Source organism: Porites lutea, chromosome 6 (genome assembly GCF_958299795.1).
Source record: "Porites lutea chromosome 6, jaPorLute2.1, whole genome shotgun sequence".
Taxonomy (NCBI): domain Eukaryota; kingdom Metazoa; phylum Cnidaria; class Anthozoa; order Scleractinia; family Poritidae; genus Porites; species Porites lutea.
In genome coordinates this window covers 10,368,952-10,389,281 of record NC_133206.1, presented here as the reverse complement: position 1 = coordinate 10,389,281, position 20,330 = coordinate 10,368,952, and the positions used below count along the sequence as shown (strand labels likewise).

General features: G+C 38.5%; 2 protein-coding genes across 2 annotated transcripts; one reads left to right on the top strand and one right to left on the bottom strand.

Annotated features, from left to right (window-relative positions):
• Window positions 1-1,073: 1,073 nt before the first annotated feature.
• On the bottom strand, window positions 1,074-9,145 carry LOC140941113 (monocyte to macrophage differentiation factor-like). The gene is made up of 7 exons (XM_073390078.1): window positions 8,961-9,145; window positions 7,238-7,319; window positions 5,613-5,776; window positions 4,627-4,701; window positions 3,879-3,980; window positions 2,483-2,555; window positions 1,074-1,355 (listed from the first exon to the last, which is right to left on the bottom strand). The coding sequence occupies exons 1-7, from the start codon at window positions 8,978-8,980 to the stop codon at window positions 1,173-1,175; spliced, it is 699 nt and encodes a 232-aa protein (XP_073246179.1). The 5' UTR covers window positions 8,981-9,145; the 3' UTR covers window positions 1,074-1,172.
• A 157-nt stretch (window positions 9,146-9,302) lies between these two features.
• LOC140941242 (E3 ubiquitin-protein ligase CHIP-like) lies at window positions 9,303-20,097 on the top strand. Its single transcript, XM_073390224.1, has 9 exons — window positions 9,303-9,504; window positions 13,443-13,641; window positions 14,097-14,173; window positions 15,090-15,178; window positions 15,839-15,902; window positions 16,928-16,984; window positions 17,461-17,543; window positions 18,336-18,369; window positions 19,950-20,097. Exons 1-9 carry the CDS (start codon window positions 9,415-9,417, stop codon window positions 20,076-20,078), a joined length of 822 nt encoding a protein of 273 aa, XP_073246325.1. The 5' UTR covers window positions 9,303-9,414; the 3' UTR covers window positions 20,079-20,097.
• The last annotated feature ends 233 nt before the right edge of the window (window positions 20,098-20,330 follow it).

Here is a 20,330-nt window from a genome sequence, read left to right as displayed (position 1 = left end):
AGCAGAGTCGCTTCGATCTTTCCTACTTATCTAGGAAGATCGAGGGAGACTCTGTTCTCAGGGTAAATAAGTAGTTTTTTTTAAACTGATTAATATTAAGATGATTCTGTCATAAGTGTCACTTGGTTAATGGATTGAGAGTTCCGCTTTGTGCTCAGGAAATACTTGTGGACTTAGCATTGCGTTGCTGAGGTACGTAGACAAAACGGGTGAACTTGATGAGCGCCCACCTTGTCAAAGGCTGGGGTGATGTTATACAAGACAGCACCCATCTTATGAGGCTGATAGACACATACTTTTAGCCTTAAAATTTGAGATGAGGCAGATTTGATTGCACGAAGCTTGCATTTTTAGCCAAACTGCACAAGGACGTTAACTCATTTTACTAATTTTCATGCCCACTGTACTGGTGATAGACAGGAGGTTTTTCAAACTCGATGGCATTTATTTATGGTGGGGAGGAGGAAAGGAAAGGACAGCATAATCAGTCTTTCCGTGAAGCGGTTGGTCCTGGCTGTGTTGTGTGCACCGACCATAGTTTTCACCACATCTCTGATAGACTACGAGTAGTTTCCATTTTTCCTCAGGGGCAGTAGAGCGAGTGTAACGTGAAAATCATCCCACGCGAGAAAGGCGAGACGCGGTGGGGAGAGCCAGGTCTCGCATGGGATGATTTTCACGCGCGCTCGCGTTTCGCTCGCTCTACTATCCCTGAGGAAAAATGGAGACTACTCGTAGTCTATATCTCTGATATCTTTCACAAATTTGATTCATCCATCCACACTAGTACAGCAAAACGGCGTTCTCAAAAATCTCCACTCTAGAGAGCGTTTTTGGTGACCGTCTTTATCAGATACCAGTTGAGCCTCCCCTTTAATAACGCCCCCCTTGGGGCCGTCAGTGAAGGTCGACAGTACGTGTGAACCGCAGATAAAACCGGAGAAAAATAGATCGGATCCCGGCGTGTGGACGCGGCGTAAATTTATCGCTTTTTGGCCGCTCTCGTTGCCGTCGCCGTCGCCGTCGTTGATAAAATCGGGAATTTTTCTACAATGAATAACTTGCAGTTACAATTTTTGATATTTTACTTGCATTTATTTAAACACTGTTCTTACATCAACGATAACCTTCGGTTCGACTCCATTGAACATCAGCTCTCACGATGCCGACAACTAGTGCTTTTCTAAGTAAAGATGAGTGTAAACTGCATAGAAATGGCACCACGCCCCAGTTGCACAGAAAACATGCCAGATCGCATGCGCAAAGGGTAAACGCCCATCCAACTTAAAAAATGCCACACCACTGACGTAGAAAACTCCACCCAGGCCCACCTCGGCTAGACCAGCTTTATCCGTCTGTAAAGTAGAAAAGTTCAGATGATGTGTATTAGAGACACTGATTGGTTGATTGATCAAAAATGTACTCTCAGTTGTGCCTCTTTGGACACGATAAATGGACATGCACAGAGCGTATTTTGTGTTTTTGCAGCTTTTGTTTTTAGGCGATCCGGCCACACAATAGGGCCATCAGTATACGATGAAAAATAAGACACGAACTGTACCATTTATACGAGCATGTCTTATGTAAGACGAGAACAGCTCGTATAAATTGTTCGCGTCTTATTTCTGTTCTTGACTCGTTTTCATGTGAATATTGCCCGTAGCAACGTCAATTCAACGTGGCGCGCCAAAAATTAACGCACGCGTACTATGGGTTTGCGTCTTATGTAAGACGCGAAGGTCATTTATACGAAGTTTTTCTCGTCTTAGCTAAGACGCGTCTTATCTAAGAACAGGTGTTAAGGGCTGTTCTAAAATAAGACGCGTCTTAGCTAAGCCGCGTCTTATAAATGTGCCGTTTATACGGAAAGTTCGCGTCTTATTTTTCCCCGTATAAATGGCCCTAATATCATCCTTCCTTTTCCACTCATCCTTCTTAGTTGTAGCCATCTTGTTAGGAGTCGTTAAGAGTCAAATCAATTTACGCCACTTGACATCAAAGAGGTAAATCACGTGTCAAATTGGCGGCGTGCATGATACTCAGGAACACTTTTTGGTTAAAATTCGCGTGTTTCGAGTAGGAAGAAAACAAAAGGTTTGCAAGATTTTTTACGTGATATTATCTTAGAAACACATTTTGTACATATTGACGAGTTGAAAACGGCGGAAAACGTTTTCATGATAAATACAATTTAAACTCGATTTGGTTTCATCAGCCACATAGACATGAGAATTAAAAAGGTTCTTCTGTTTTCACGGCCAGAAATGCAAAAGCGGTGATTTCCGCTTTAGAGGCAATTTAAGTCCAGATCCTTGAAAACGGTTTCAAGACTACCATACGTTATCAAGTTATTTTTCCTCTATTATGATTTCATTACAGTGACGCACTAAGAGGCGAAGTAACTTAGGTGGAGGGTGATCTAACTTCTCGTGTGGCAATGGGAAAAATGGAAGTAAGGGAAAGTAACATATAACATACTTACAGATGCAAAAACAAGTGGAAGAGACGGGCATATTCCAACTATTAAGTACAGGATTGTTGCTACAGTTTTATACCTATAACAAAAATTAATCCAATCATTACCCATCAGTGAGATGTTTTAAACAATTAAGTGTCATATTGTACTCTTTTATTGACCTCCTCACTGAGGTAATAAGACGTCATGGATCGTTTGTATAATAGCTCATCCACGGAGATCGAAGGGCCTCTGCTCACAGGGTACCACGGTGCATTCCTCTGGCAACAACGTGGTCATTCATCGGCACCCAACGACTGTTTTCTGTAAAATATTTGTTCGGGAGAGGCACTGGATGTTGCCTAGAATTTTCTTTTACTAGAGGACGGCTAAAACTTTCTAGATGCCCGTTCCATTTTCGAAGCCTTATCTAATGAATTCCCTATGATTTTCTAAAGTTTAATTTTCACAATTCAATCCTCAGGTTAGGCTATTTTTCGTAGAAAAGAGGAAACCTAAATTTTCGGATTCAAAAATGTGATGGAGAGAGGAATCAGTAAAATTCTCACTTTCGTAATACGCTAAATTGCATCTAAAATTTTCGGGAAAATAATGCTGAAGCTCTTGTAATTTCGAAAAGACTCAAGTTCCCCTAGGATGACCGAACAGATACAAATTTTATAGCGCTGCTTAGAAAGCATTTCTAGAGATCTAAAAGTACTCTGGATAGAGAAGTGTTTTCAATGTATTTAGGAGGAAACTGTCGTTGGGTGCCCCTGGTCAGTTTTTTTTCAGGACATTGTTTTTTCCCAGCTTGATAATTTTCCTATGTATTACGAGAGCAGTCTGTTTGTTGAAACTTTTGCCCAATTTCAATAACGTTCAAATTTAGTTCTCAACACCTTTGATCTAGATTAGATACACAAATATAAACGGAGTGCAAGCTCGAAATTTCAGCTTAAAATTTTAACCAAATGATGACGAAAAATATACGTCCCTGTGCTAATATTGTTCTTCCACCTTGTCTGCCCCCACCCGCCGTACCCACGCCCCAGCCCTATTAACTTTTCCTCTGCTCTCTGAGGGAACTTACCATTTAAAGTCAGAACTGGCCAAATTTCACTATTAATGCAAACTGTCCCGCCAGATCAGACTAATTTCCAAACACTAAGGATGGCAAAGACTGTCGCAAAAAGCCATATTTTATTTTCAAGATGACCAGTCTGGCCTAGCCTGCCAGGAGACTGACTTGTGCGATTTCCAGGAAAATTTTGGTGGCAGAGCAGCCAGTGTGAAACTGGTGGGAAAATTTTGCATCACTCACAAGTGAGAAACTAACACAACAGCTAAATATAAACAAGGAAGGAAATCCACCATGCACATTGGCTCAGCAAGTGCTGTTGTGAATGCTTGTTATAAATACCTTTCATGAAACATGTAGGAATAAATAGTGCCAGTAACCGCTAGAATCCACAACAGCCAAGCTACAAAATCGCCTATTCTACCAACATCTTTCAACACCAACCTGTAGACACATTTCTATTGATTAATCTAATGCTCTTGCGCATATGAATCAGGGAGCAAGGGACTGGTGCACATGGTAAGAGCACTTGTCTCCCACCAAAGTGGCCCCAGGTTCAAGTACTGGTGTTGTTGTTGGCTCTCTCCCTTACTCAAAAACCTGAAGAAGAACCACTAAATGAACGTGCTACCTCTAAATAGTTATAATTTATTTATTTATTTTATATAAATGGTATGCAATTTTCTATCAAAAAAAAGACATCATCAGACTCACTTCCACACAAAGGCTACAATCGGCGACAAAATTGTTGAGACATTGTACTCAAATAGGGAAACTTCAGAGAACAAAAGAATCCACACCCCTCCCCCGTCGCCTCCATTCAAAGTTTGGGTAGTTTGTTGTTTTCTATCGGTAGCTCTAACAGTGGCACAACATTAGATGGGGGAAGAAAAGCTATATTTCCCCCTTTTGAGGTCAGTAAAAGGTAAAAAAGCCAGTTTAGGGTTAAGTGTCACAACTCATTTTGTCGCTGATTATTTATAAGTTGCTCAGCATATGACTGACTAATTGTTGGCCTATTATGTGTAATAACAGTCATAAAGTGAGAGAAATGTCATGAATGATGCTACAATAAATCTTGGAAACATACCAAGGCATATATGATGCAGCAATGAAAAAATAAATAATACAGCGATCACTCAGATGGAGGAAATACCTGAGGGAACTGAACAAGAGAAAAATATTTAAAAAGAGTAAAATTTAAAATCATGCACCTATAATGGAGTTAAGGTATATTGACCATCAAGATTCGATTAACACCACAATTCAAGCTTTCTGATAGGGTGCAAAAACCATTGGGAAGTTAGAGCAACTTCTAGGAAGTCACTTAACCATAACAGTGGGCAAAATAAAAAAAAAATCACTAAAAATCCGAAAATTTTCATAAAATCCTGACCAATAAAACTGTGCAAAAGTTCTGCACAAGCGGTTCCATTTGAATGGTAACACCGAAGGGATTTGTCCTGACATTTAAAAGTTACACTAACAAATCATCTCACCATAATCTGTTCTAGAAATAAATGCAACTCAAAAAAGGTCCTGTAGCAGGAAATTATGACAGCAATTCCTAGAGTAATGATTTCACATAAAATGTTTGCTCATTTGATTCACACCAACATTAGAAATTTCAGACACTGCAGTGGTGTTTTTGGTGTGTTTTTTTTTTGCGGGGGGGGGGGGGGGGGAGGGGCAATTACATGTTTTCTTATGGATTTTTTGATATTGGATACAACTGGAGACAAACTGTGCAAAACTCAATTGCATCATGTTAGAAGCCCTGACAAGTTATATATAGCCTGCATGTGCCATACTCAAAACTAAACGTTAAGTCTGTCAGTAAGCCAGCGCTGAAATCCTTGTTCTGGGCCCTGATCTGTGTACCAGGATTTGATAATGTGCCATACTTTTCCTGTTAAAAAGCCATGGTTCGATTTGCCAATCAAGCTGAGGGGAAATTTGAAAAACACTTTCGGTAATTTGTTGATCTTGAGATGCTGTTTTGCAGATGTTACTGGCCAAAGTTAAGATAATTAACATCTTTGACAAAAGCTAAGTCACATAATATTGAAGTCATACCTGGCTTTTCCTGTGAGGCAGACTATGTGAAATAAGGTGGATATCAAGAACACAAGGATGAAGGAGACCCCGTAAAGTTCAGCAATAAATCGGTGAGTTGTTGAAAGCTTTTTAGAGTTTTGGTGAAGACGTAAAACTGCATATACAGCTGGGAAAACAAACATCTGCAACAAAGATTAGAAAATAGTTAGGCCCGGTTATGGTCTCGGTAAAGGAAAACGAGGTGCCCACAGAAAAAAATTGTAGTCGCGCGAGTATTTTTGCTACAAAAGCAAGTTATATATCAAATTAAAGCTAAAAGACTAAATTATCGTATAAAAGATTTTATTTATAGTTTTTTGCTCTCAAACTCAGTGGTATCGAGTTTATTGCTGAAGCTCCAGCCCTTTCTTGTTGTTAAATATTCACTTCCTTTTTATTGTATCTGATTGACAGATAAAAGACCTAAAAAAGGGTGTGAGGAAATTTGCATATGTCTCGTATTAGCGGAATTATTGCATTTCAAACTAAAAAGTAGAATCTCGAGTGCGATTTACGCAAAGAAACTGACATAAAATGAGTTACAAAGGGAAATCAGAAAATTCCTCACACCCTTTTTGAGTCTATATCATTATCCATCATATCTGAAAGTTTCAAAGCGATAGCTTAAAAACTGTCCCGACTGGAGGTCGGAGAATTTTGATTTTTGCGTCTAAAATAGAGTGAGTGTCACGCAATAGACAGGGGCTGTCACTCTTTTTTTGCACGCAACTTATGGCGGAAAACAGAAAAGGCTCATTTTAGAAGGGTTAAAAAGCACTTTCTGATTTTCTTTTTCTGCCAAAATAAAATTTAGGACCCAGTCATGCCAAAAATAAATAAATAAAACCAAATCGAGCAATGTACTAAAATTTTCATTTACCGAGACCTTAACATGCCAAACTTTTCAAGAGCGGAATTAATTGAATTAAGGCCAACCCAAATTATTTAGGCCAGCTGAATTGATTCAGATTCCGATCTTAATTCCAGCCAAACTAAATTCAAAAGGAGAAAAATGGTCATTTCAGTCAAACTACAATCATCGTCAAAAGTGTTGGGAAGGTTGCCTTTTTTACCTCTTCTTTTCCTTCCTCCCCCCGCCCCTGGCCCAATGTTGATCAAAACGTTAATGTTTGTGCACGTAATTGTTCCCAACATTGAACAGGGGGGACGGGGGATATTTAGCAAAAGAGAAAACTCTCTTTTTTCAGGATTAAAATGGACTCCTGTTAAGTTGTACAGCCTTCCCAACTACTTTTGTCTGTGATTGTAGTTGCAAAGTACTTTATAACAATTTATATGATTGGCATATGAAAAGTTTGGCTTCTGGTTCAAAGCCATTCCAAAATCCCTCCAAAGTCGAAATTCCTGGACGGGCTTGATGAGAAGAATGCTTGAGCTATCCCAGATTGAAATAGGTGTTCCTAATAAGATTCAGATACCAAACTTTAAGTTACTTAATTCAATGTATTAACTGTAGGTTTGGCTCATACTTGAACTAGGCCTTACTATTTTTTAACGTTAGTGATTTTAGTGATGGCCAAAAATTAATAGAAAGCATCTTTATGTAGTAAGCAGCAGGCTACTATAATAAATATAGTTTTTACCCCATGGGTGATAATATTTGCTGTTTGCTCTATAACTGTAGGCTGGTAGGCTTCATTCTTCTTTGCTGGAGGATTCATAAACCTGCAAAATAATAATATTAATTTCAATCATAAGTCAAATTAATGCTTTCCTACTGCATATAATATCTGTTAGAAGCCAATTGGTCAATCTAAAATAGAACTACATTTCTTTTTCATAATTTGAAAGTTTTGGTGAACTTTGCTGCAACTCTTGCACTAATTGGCCCAAGAGCTATCCAGATTGGTGTGACTATAGCCTTAGTCTCCCTCCCCTACATCCCCAGGATAGGTTAGGGGGGTTAGGGGGGTGGAGATGGTTGACATATCAGACTGATGTCAAGATCAATGGTAGTCATGTTAAAGGAGCTGTATCAAGATATTTAATATCAAAATTCAAACAGTAGGAATTCTGCCACCAAATTGAGTGAAACAGTAAAATAGCCACTGAAAATGTTAAAAGAGGGTATAAATATGACAGCAAATACAATACTACTCACATGATTCCCCAGGGTAATCATGACTTCATGTATTTTAATTTTTTTAATGACTGGTTATCGCAAATGTAAATGTTACAGGTCAAAATTAATAAGTTATTACGTCTGATTAATATTTTTGACCTGTAACATACACATCACTGATCATGTGTCATAAAGGGGGTGTCGACTGTTGTATAGGCCAACATCTCAGTCAACTGTCAGTCTACATATTGGTCACTATACATAGGTCAAGTGTCAAAAAAAGTGTTGATTGAGTGACCATCACGATAGCATTGGTAGTGTGTCAGCAATGTATCAGTGAGCCATCAGTCACGTGCCCATAAGGTATTGGAGGTGTAACGTATGGTCGATGATCTTCATAACCTGTACAAATTTTTTTTCTAACCTCATCCACAAGGCGCTGATACCAGATTGATCAGTTACATGTACCAAATCACAGGCAATTTTGACGTATTGGCCAACATCTCAGTCATCTGTCGGTTGACATATCAGTTGTCATTGGTCAAGTGGTGGTTGAGAGTCAGGTAAGATCAAGGTCAAGGTATCGGCTGTAACATTGATTAAGTGTTGGTGATATGTCGGTAATGTGTCAGCGAGGTAACTACCGACTATTGACTGACGGTCAACCGATACACTTTAATGGCCAACAATATTATTGGTTGAGTCCTGTTCAAGATGTGACTGAGACTCAACCAATACTCGACCAATGCTCGACTGATAAAACAACCCATAATATTATGTCGACCAACAGTTGACCGAGATGTCGCCCGTAACATCAGTCAACACCGGCCCTATAAAACACATGATCTGGATAAGATTTCGACGAATACGTATAACAATTTCCAAATAACACTCGTGGTATTCATGCCAAGTATCACTACAAATCATGCTATTACATATACTAAGGAAACTTAACCTAGCAGTACAAAAAAAGAGAATGTTTTCGTCTTAGATAGATTCGGTGTTTTGATGGCCAAAAATAATCGAAGTCTCGTTAAAAACTATCAGCCTAAGGCATCCCTCTTACCTCAGCCTTCGCGAAAAAAACCAACAAAAAATTATATTAAATGTAAAAATAAAAGACATACATTCTACCTCACTCCAGACCGGCAAGCCTCTCGGCTAGCGGATAAACCTCATCAGAGTTATATAAGGTATTCAAGAAATCATACAAAGAAACTGTTAGTATTGATATGTAGGCTTACCTCGAGCATCTACAGATCATTTTAAAATCAGAAATCACTGCAGCTGAAGGCCGGCTTCGATCAATCAATACAGCTTATCCTAAGCTAACTCTTGTCAGCCCAACAAATCGACAAAATGAGATTTGCGAATTATTTTTAATTACACGTTACTAAATCATTCGATGTTCACTTCCTGTAAAAAGGTTAAATCTGTGTCACAGAACAATAAGTCTATCCATTGGGCTGAAAATACAAAATACCTTTACTGCTACTGCTACTGCTACGGCTCGCAACGGGACATAAAAGTTCCCGTCTATACCCTGGACAAAATATGTCAACATCAATCCTTTGCGGTCGTGGATTGCAGTGTGAAACTGCTGTCGACTGATCTGTCGACTAAGAAAATACATCCGTTGATTTATTTTAAACAAATTCCAGAGGAAGGAAATGTTTTAATGGAATACTGCTTTCTGGGATGACGGCCATAGAACTTAAAGAACAAGGCAATCGTCTTTTTTGTGGAAGACATTACGACGATGCGGCTCAGTGTTACACAAAAGCTATAGTAAGTTCAAAACTTCGTGTGCTGGACACAGACGACGAAAAAATACCTCTTTGTTTTCTGTTCAGGGAAGAATTTGTTTCTTATTGTTTCATGGTTTTTGTTCTTGTTCTACGTCATTTGTGTTCGGTACACGAAGTAAAATGCCGTTCAGTCCTGACAATGTGATAAAGTTTAGAGGTTCTTTATGGTTTATTTATGTTTAATAGTTCATTGTAACTTCAGCTTAAGACATAGTGATAGACAGATTGCTTCTTAAACAGTTTTTTATTCGATTAATTTGATTGGGCTGTTAAGTCCATAATGATACTGTAATTTTCCTTTGCGGATGCTTCCCCTACCGGCCGGTATTTCGACAAATTCATTCGCCAACAAAATATATTGTATATTTCTATATGTGGGCCATTTTTTCTTTCTATTTCTATTCTTAGTTTTGATCCTACAAAAATATAACTATATTTTAATTCCTGGTAGTTCACAGGGTAAATCAGGAAACCAATCGATCAATATATTTTATTGGTATCAATCGAAAAAAATTAGTTGGTATCAATTGGTATTGGTCAATCAATGATCAATCGATAACCACACAAAAACCGTTCATGGATTGCTATCGATTTGCACAGCAACCTCGAACAGACGTCACGCCTACTACCTGTCCAATCATCCGCCATTTTTAGGAAGCCCTAGGGACGAAATTGGTAAAACAATTCTGACACAGTCTTCTCAAGCAAAGAGTATACCCCTTGCAAGTGTACTCAAATTACCCACTTGCCCATCATTGCCTTTCGGTGTCATTATGTCTACGCAAGAAGACCGGGAAGAGGCTTTACTGAATATAAGGTGCATCGTCAAAGGCTACCATCTTTGCGGTTTTGAGGTGAATGTCAGTGAAGTGTTTACTGCTAACCAGAAGAGGAGGAGAACGTGGAAACACGTTTTAAGTTGTTAACCATTGTGGATAGCTCGGCCACCAACAGTCCGAGCTTTTTCATGGTATATGTGTGGATGGGAGGCAAGAATGGGAACAAGCTTTTGAGTTGTCAAAAGAAAACGGACACCTGTGGTATTGATCTACTGTTAAAGGGGCTATGTCACCCCACACGCATGCGCGAGCCAATGAAAACAAACTTGAAAAAGTTGGCCCGTCTTTTTCAAGTTCTGTCGGAGATTTTGGAAGGCTGTTTTTATCTGTCTAAATCTCAGCCATCGTTCGATAGTTTAAGCGAAGTTTTGTATTAAGAATCGTTCTATGGTGATAACAGAATAATTTTTTGGCGTTATTTTGAAATTGTTTGCCTGTGGAATGTTTTTACGTGGATTTACTGTGTCCTCTTATCAGCGGCCGTTATAATGGCAGAGTTAATGACGGCTTCTCCACAATGAGTGATGGAATCTTTGATGGCATTTTCCCTATAGTTCACAGAACCTTTCTATTGAGTTATTTTAGAGGTTGCTGGCTCTTGGATTTTTCTTGTGCTCAAAGTATGTGGACATATAATGAAGCGGCTATCGAGTTGGCGGCGGCCGTTTTTGGTAAACGATTACAAGAGCATCAGGCCATCCCTTTCATGACCAAACTAAACTCCTGGCGAAGGAAACATTATAAAATTCGGCTAGATTCCTTCTTGTATTTATCTGGATTTACGGCAAAGATAAACACGACCGTTTGCTCGTCCAGATTGCTCTCAACGGACTTAGAGAGGCACCTTAGTACGAGTTAGATCCTGTAAATGCTATGTTTTTGAACTGTTTGTGTTCGAGCATATTTTTGGAAAATAGCAGAGTTTACTTTCCCTTTTTATCTACTGACTGCTTATAGTGGAGTAATATACCAATGATGCTTGGTTCTGTTTTCTCGACGTCGCAGTGATTCGGCACGATCGAACAATTTTGCGCGATAATGTATGTTTCCCTAAGATCAAAACAAAGACTTGATGTCTCTTGTTCTATCAGCATCTAAATTATAAAATCACGAGCGACAGACAAGTCTAATTGTTAATGATTTGAAACAGTCTTGGTCTTTATCTTCGGTCTAGCGTCTTTTGTAGCTCGTTTGTAAAATACAACTTCAATTTATTTTGTTGAATAAGACAATATGTTGTTGAATTTTTGTTTGCGCACTATTTTATGAATGGCATGCGTTTTTACTCCAAAACTACAAGTAAAATCTTCGTCACAACTTTATTCTTGATCTAGCATAACCAGAAAAGAAACGTTCCGTAAATTTTATCGAAATATCCCTTATCTAAACACATTTCGCTTGTTAACCTCTCTAAATTCGGAGCCTTGGACGTGACAGAGAACATGGAGAAAGTCACGCGCATTAAAAACAATAGAATTTTGACAGTTGAAAGTAATTTGCATGACCTCAGAGCGCACATGGAGAAAGTCACGCGTTAAAAACAATAGAATTTTGACAGTTAAAAGTAATTTGCATAACCTTAGAGCGCATGCTCTCCAGCTGACATAGCCCCTTTAATGTTGAAAGCATTAAAATGAAATGTGTTTACAATACTGCATACAAAGATGTGATATCTATATGCCGATTCCATCTCCAACCAATTAATACCAATCAATATCAATTTATCTGTTGATTGTTATTGAAAATCGATACCTATCAATAACCACATGAATCTTCCCCATTGATTGGTCATCGATTATCAATATCAATCGATTAATTGATATTGATTGGTATTGATTGATATCGATTTCATCAATTGTATATCCCAGGGTAGTTGTGGTAAGGGGTGGGGTGACAGGAAGTGATGGAGATGTTAATGGCATTAGTATTGTGTTATTTTAATGGTGGTGGCAGTGATGGTAACGACATTGGTGATGACAATATGTGGTTGGTAAAGATGTCTGTTGTTATTATGATGGTGATGTTGTTAATGGTGGTCCATGGCAGTGGTGGTATTCTTGGTTTTCATATAATGTAACCAAAATTCAAAACTAAAGAATTATCAATCCTCCCGAGTTTGGTGTTATTGATGGCAAATAGTTATAGGTATGGTTGTGTTATGATAATGTTGTGATATTGATTATGTGGTGTTAGCAGTGATGGTATAGTTGATAGTGAACAATGGTGGGAGTGTTGGCGATGTGATTGGTGGAGATAATAGAAGTGATGGTAAAGTCAAAAATTGTTGTCATGATAATAAAATGGCCTCCAGGCTTGACAGACTGTTTCTTTTTTCAGTCTTGCTTGCTTCAGCAGCGAGACTCTTTAAATGCAGGCGTTTCTTTTTTTTTTTTTTTTTTTCGTGTGTGTGTGTTAAAATGGGGTCATGGTTGCAGGTGTTCTTAGCAAAGACCATGGAAACTGCATTGTGAGGTCATGGGTTCAAATCCTGTTGAGGTCCCGAACTTTTTTCAGGCTTCTTACGGAATTGCATAAATTGCATTTACAGCTGCGAGGATCATTCCTCATTTAATTTCATTTCGTTAGTTCTTATATGATTTATTTCATATACATCTATCCTGGGATGTAGCTTAAATTTATAACAGACGGAAAATGGCATTTGATGGAGGGGGGGGGGGGGGGGGGGGGTAATATGAGAAGAAAACAGTTGCCTTTTTAAAGACTGCAATTTTTTTTCTGCCGGAAAAATCAAGTACTGGGTATTTTCCCCAGCTGCCAGCTATTATTTACATCCCTGTCTATCACAAGCCATACATTCTTTGTAAATTTTAAGTTTTTAAAGTCCGATTTCTGCTAAACCATTCGGTATATCAAATAGATAACTGAAATTGTTATGCTCTTTTAATATTCAGGGCTTTTATTTTATTAGCTTCATCAGATAATGATAAGCATATGATAATGAGGCAAAAAATGTAAACAAAGATTCGCCTATACTATAGCAATGCTAACAAAAAAAATAGAGGTGATGGTGATGGGATGTTTCTTACTTTCTTTCTTAATTATTTATCTTTTTTTTCAGGTCAAGAATCCTACTGTTCCTACTTTCTTTACAAATCGTGCCTTGTGCCATCTTAAATTAAAGAAATGGACACAGGCTATAAGTGACTGTCGACGGGCAATAGAACTGGACACAAACTTAGTCAAGGCACATTTCTTTCTTGGGCAGGCCCTGTTAGAACAAGAGAGTTATGATGAAGCTCTTGCAAGTTTGAAAAGAGGTTTAAAAATATTTCATGTATAATATAAAAACATTATTATTTGTTCAAAATATTTGCTGTTCTGGTTGGCTTTAATCCCCTGGCTAATTCTTCATAACCAGCAGCAAATCAAGTCTTCCATCACTAAGAGTCAAGGCCGGGGGATTTCCCCTGGCTTCTATGAGAATGAACACCCTTGGCTACTTTCCCTAGGAAACAAAGGGAGAATACAAACCAAAAGAAATTCCTAGTCATTCAATTACCCTGCCTGCTATTATATTGCACATCCCCTGGCAACTTTGTAAAAAGTGATCAACTAAGAAAAGTCATTTTCTGTGCCTAGTAATTATTGCAGTGCCTGGTAACTTTGCAAAAAGTGATCATTTAAAGAAAGTCATTTTCTGTGATTATTCCTGTACTTAACAAAATGGTTAAAATAAAAATATTTAATGTTTTTGGTTCTGTTTAATCGCCAGCTTATGATTTAGCCAAGGAACAGAAACTTAACTTTGGAGATGATATAGCAAGTGCAGTTCGCTTAGCTAAAAAGAAGGTATTCATTGAATACTAAATTACTGGTAGTTGTTACTGTAGTCTATCTAGTAAGACTTAAGTTTGTGCAGTTTTACTTAGTTTAATAACCAACACCAGGTGTGTGGAGGCTTGAATAAAATCTGGAGTTACTGAGATTTGAGAGTAAAAAGTTTACTTGACTTAAGACGTCGTGAAGTTTACTTACTTGGATCTAGTGCAAAAACTACCACCAACCATTTAACTTTCCAGATTTGACCCTCAAGTTTGTTTTTTATTTTGCTAAAAGAACAGTCAGTGCTCCTGGAAATCATTTATTGTGTGCACAACGTACAGATTACTTAGTTACCTGCTAGCAGATAACTTATAGGGGTTACCTCAGGGGTCAAAATAATTTCGGACAGTGGCAGGACATGGTTATGGGTCGCTTCTGACCAGTCAAAATGTCGAAAACTAGCAATATATTGTAAATGGTTAACTGGCATTCACAAAGCTGCAGAATGAGACCGTAAGACGGCCTCTTATCTGTATTCTCCGAATTTATAACCGCATGCAGTGAAAATATTTAATGATTCGACTGTTTCTGTAATTTAGAAAATTATTGTAAATATAAATATTATTTTTTCAAGTTATTTATTTTAAAGCCATGCACTTGACCAGTCACAATGACCAGCCAACTGATTGTTTGTCCTGACAAATGGTCATCTTGGCTGGACATTGTTTGTTGACCGGTGGTTATTTTGAGCCCTGTTACCTGCCAGGTTCTGTTGGTTGCACCGATTTCCAAAAGCATCCGTAGGCTCTTAAGCCACTGAGACAACAGATAGTGATTACAATGGATAATATTAGATATTCACCATAACTTACCATATAAAGCTGAGTGCCAGTAAGGTGTCTCAAAGATATCTTAGTAAATGTTGTCTTATTATTATTTGCAGCGCTTTAACATTGCAGAAGAAAAAAGAATAAGTCAGGAAATTGAACTCCAATCCTATCTAAACAACTTAATCATTGAAGAAAAGAAGAGGTGAACTGATTTTTTTTCTTAACAATTAAGTTTCAGGGATAGAAGAATTCACTTGTTTTTCAAGTGTGATTATTTTATGATTCTTATGATTAGTACTAGTAAGACATGCAAGGCAGAGACACAATACAGGCTCACCATTTCTTTGAACATTATAATGAAGGGTATCAATGAAGTAAGGTTTGAAGATTGGTCCCTTTAACAGACAGTAGAATAATAATATTATAGGCTGTGCCTATATATGTGCCTTTACATCTGCCGAAGATGGGCTGTACTGCGGTACTGCCCTTTGCAGATCAGACATTTAGATTTAGGCTAAAAAGGTTCTAGCAGAAACACTACATGTATCCCTTTAACACCTTGCTCAGTGAAACATATTATGTTGATATCTGGCAAGTCAAAAGAAGTGCTTTAATGCTGAAGCAAGTAAAAGATACTGTGCCTACATTCACCCTCTCCATAGCATCTGGGGCTATCAAAATGGCAAATGAAGAATGTTTGTCTTAGCCTTGTTAGCACATGTGTTAGTTACAGAAAGTGCATATTTTGAGCAAGGAAATCTTTATTAACTGCTTTCTATAGCTGCCCTGCCTTAGCAATGACTACTTGTATGACAGTTTTGCTATCCAGACAGGTTTTTATGATTACTTTTCTTCTTTGCAGACAAGTAAATGCAGCAGGAAAGGATGCTAGTGAAGATGACATAGAGAAAATTGAACTGGAATGTGTAAGGGATTTTTACAGTTTGTAATCTTGGTCCACTCATTATTTAGTTCCTTTGCTAAATACATGTAGATGATTGCAGGTCTGAGAACATGTCTACCATCTGTTTTTTCTCTGTTCATCATTATGCCTGTGAGCTGTGCCTGTTGAGTAGTCACAGAGGGAATGATGCTAGAGCAGGAGAGCTAATAAACGGGTGCATCAAGGGTCTTCATCCCTAGGATGCTGTTAGGAGCACTGAAAGATGGGGCAGTGTGTTATGGCAGGGTGCAAAGAAAGTCAATTTTACACAGGGTTGTCACTAAGCTTTCAAGTTGCCGGGTAAATACAACAAGTAGGCGGGGAATCAAACGGCTAGGGATTTCTTTTGGTTCTATTTTTCTTCTATTTTCCAATAAAAGTAGCCGGGGGCCACTCTCTTAGTAGCCGGGGAAAATCCCTGGCCGCCGGCTCTTAATGACAACCCTGTTTACAGCTGGCTATTCAGGCAACTATCATCCCAAAAAAATTTTGATGAGCAGGATTTTTTTACATTTCTTTATAGAGCGTTTTCACTCATGTGGCCAGCATCTATGCTAATTTATTGGAACAAAAGAAAGCATTTACATGAGAAAGAGTTCAACTCCCAGAGGATTTTCTGGGTGCACCAACATGGCCGCCATTTAATTGTTTTGGAACAGCAATATGGCTGCTGTGACATAATGTGAAAACGCTCTATTATTTGAATTCCCCAAAAAACTTCCACTTACCCACTGGGCAAGTTAATAACAGAATTCACCAGCCCTAGGCTATTAGACACTACTTTCTTTGCACGCCTTATGGGGTGGAAGAGTTGGTTGTCAGTTGTTGGATGCCACCTGTTTGGGCAGTTGCTAGAAGCAGCTGCACCAATGGCATGAAGAAACACCTAAGTTTTCCCCAGCTGGTGTACAGTTCATTAAGTCTGAACCAGGCAGCATGTGGGAGGGAGTGCCCAGCAGGTGTTTTTGCTCTGTTAAGTTGAAGAGTAATAAAGACATTGTTCTTCAGGATAGAAGAACATCAGAAGTAAACAGCCTCTTCAAACAAGTTGATGAGAGAAGGAAGGTAATTTAATTTCAAATGCACTTTAATTTGTTTGTTTTGTATGTACGTAGTTAGATTTGTATTGTGTGATAAAGAAATAAAGAATTTCTCAATTCCCGTTGGCTAAGAGAAGTGCAATTTTCAAGAAACGCAGTGAAGAAGAATGGCAACTAAGTGCAAAACAAAAGGAAGTGTGATAATCTGTTTTTTGGAATACTGGTAAATACACACAGTATTAAGCACTTTTAAATGTTTTTCCAAGGAAAAAATTGACTGGTGCTTAAATCATGTTATTTGTGATTACCTATGCAGAGATCAAAAAAGCGCTGTGTTGAATTTTTAGTCTCTAAGTTGCTTCTGATCAATTATTGCCCTGGAGATAGCGTACAAAATGTTGATAATTTTGAAGGAAGTTAATCAGAGGTCACTTTGGGCTGTATACATTTTTTCCTGTGGAAGGGTTAATGAGAGCATATTCTCGCCTTTTTTTTCTCCAGAAAAGAGAAGTACCAGATTACCTCTGTGGACGGATAAGTTTTGAGCTTATGAAGGATCCTGTCATTACACCTAGTGGAATAACGTATCCTTTCCAGATAAACTATTTTAAAATTGCCCTAAACCTCAGGGCCGGTTGTTCAAAGCTGGTTTATGATAATTCAGATCTAAGTTCTTTGAAAGGAAATTCAGGTAGATTATTGATGTATGGTCACTCTGAAAATAATGCGGATCGTGATAAAAACTTTAGTGCAACATGGTGGGTGCAACACCTTTGAAAGAAGCCCCTTAAAATGGCCCATTACAAAACAATGAAAATTTTCAACTCCTAAGTTTCCTGAGACAAATTAATGAATTGGGAAAAAAATGTTTCATGTTAAAATAATCATTCTGTATGGGTGCTGCTTAACTGACATCATACCTGGTGGGGGGGAGGGGGGTACTCAACAGAGTTTTATACATGGGAGGTTCCACCCTGAGATCTAACCCCTTTCCCGTTTAAATACCATTTTAGACAGAAAAGGTTACCTATTTCACTTACCTAGTTTAGATCTTTGCATACCCTTTAACTGCTGTTAATGCACTGTGTGTTATGTACGAATACGTCACAAAAGTAGAACATTCTCTCGACTTTTTCACAGCCATAAGATGCATCTGTTGGCCCTTTTGGGCACGGAAATCACAGATTTCCCTACCCTTTCATATACTTCAACTTATGAAATCTGGCCCCCTGTGTATATCGGAAGCCTTAAAAAGGTACTCCTTTCAGGTGAAGCCTTCCCGTATAGGTCATTATAGGAAGTACCCCTCTCCGTGATCATTTCATATTAAACCAAAAAAAAACACCTAGTAAAAGATAATTCTTAACTTTGAACAGATATGATAGAAAGCACATTGAGGAACATCTGCAGGTAAGTTGCCAATTCAGGTGTTTTTCTCTCCATTTGCCAATTTAGAAACAACAAGGGAAATGGAGCTGAAATGTATCCCTCAACAGACCAATCTCAATAATTCATTCTTGGCTCTGAGGCTTAAGGGGAATAAAACAAAAGAAATCATCTTGAGAGTCAGCGATGAATAATACATTAATTTTCTTTTGTTTTATTCCCCCAAGCCTCAGAACCAAGTATGAATAATATTATAATATACTGAAATTGGTCTATTGTTTCTGGGATCATTACAGGGGTGGCTCCGGTCAGTTATTGTAAGCAAACGAATGTAATGGGATCTCTTGAATTCCCTCTTGACAACACTGAATAAAAATTTGCAGACCTCCATCTGCAGACCAACTTCTAATTAATTTGAAGTGTTTTAATGGTCGGCATCCGGTGAAATTCACATGTCCCAAGGGCTAGACTGACCCTTCCCCTCTCCATCGCATTATCATTAAAGTGATGTTACACAAGACGATTTGCGACCACGATTTTAATCGCAACGCAGCGTTGCAATGTTGGAACAATGTTGTAACCACATGAAACAATGTCGCAACAATATTGTGATGCTGTACTGCGCTAAAAATCGTCGCTGCGAATTGTCTCGTGTTACATCACCTTTATTCTCTCCTGTTTGTCCACTAACACAGCTACTTTGTCTTGTGGTTGCAAACGAAGAACTCAGTAAGGTGGGGAGGAAGGGGGAACTGCTACATATGGTCTTATGGTTGCTATTCAAAATGTTCCATGACAGTTGAGGCCATGTTACATGGGACGATTCACCACCGCGATTTTACAGTGCAACAGAGCATTGCAACATTGTTCCAAAATTGTTTCAAATTGTTACAACATTATTCCAACATTGCTGCCCTAAAACTCGTCTTTGACACGACCATGTATTTTTTTTTAACTTATCTGAAAGTAACCCCTCTAAGTAGAGCTGCTGAAATGAAGCCAGGAGCTATTCAGTAACCGGTCAAGTCGCCCGAAACCAGAGTTGTGTCACGCGAAATTTTATCCTGTGTAATGCACAGAGAAATACGGTTGAATAAAACAGTGTGTGCCAAACCATTTTTAGACGAACCAAGCGCGATATGCGTGTTTTACTGTATGCAGTGTAAACCCGTGAGTAAGAACCTGGGCCGGGTTGGTCAAAGCTGGGTTAAGATAACCCAGGGCTAGTGCGAGATTTGAATTCAGATTTGAAAGCTTAAAAAACATTTCAGTTTTAATTCTTTTTGTCTACTAGTTGATGATTGGAATCTCTAAAAATAACAGAGAAAATTATCCGAGAAAATGCTTTTTAACACAAGAAAAGAAACCCGGGTTAAATTCAAACTCGCCGGTTTTTGCTGTATCTCGTTCTTAAGTCACGATGAGACGAAACAAAAAGAACAGACGAAACAAGAGCGATATTGTTTAGGACTGTTGAGCATGGTAAAATTTCAGGCGACACAACTATTTTCGGGCGAGATGCCGGACTTTTGGACGACTTCACAGTCTACCGGCATCTTACTAACGAGCTCAACAAATCACTGCATGGTTGTCTTGTTTTTCAGCGCGTTGGACATTTCGACCCAGTGACGAGGTCAGATCTAAAACAGGAACAGCTTAGTCCCAACCTTGTCATGAAGGAAGTAATCGATGCTTTTATTGCAGAAAATGAATGGGTTGTAGAGGAATATTGAAGAGAGATGATACCGGTTACTTAATTGCCAACAACACCCTTGTCCACAGAAACGACTGCATGATTATTCATGACTTTCTCTAAAATTCAATTAAGTTGTATCCTGCGAAAACATCCGTTTCTCCTCGCTCTTCGCCGCTTGGCACGTTTCGCGCGGAGAAAGGGATGTTTTCGCAGGCTAATTGAGTTGCATCTGACTTTGTTTTCTTTAAAATCTGAAATGTCAATATTGTGGCCTACAGGTTATGAGATA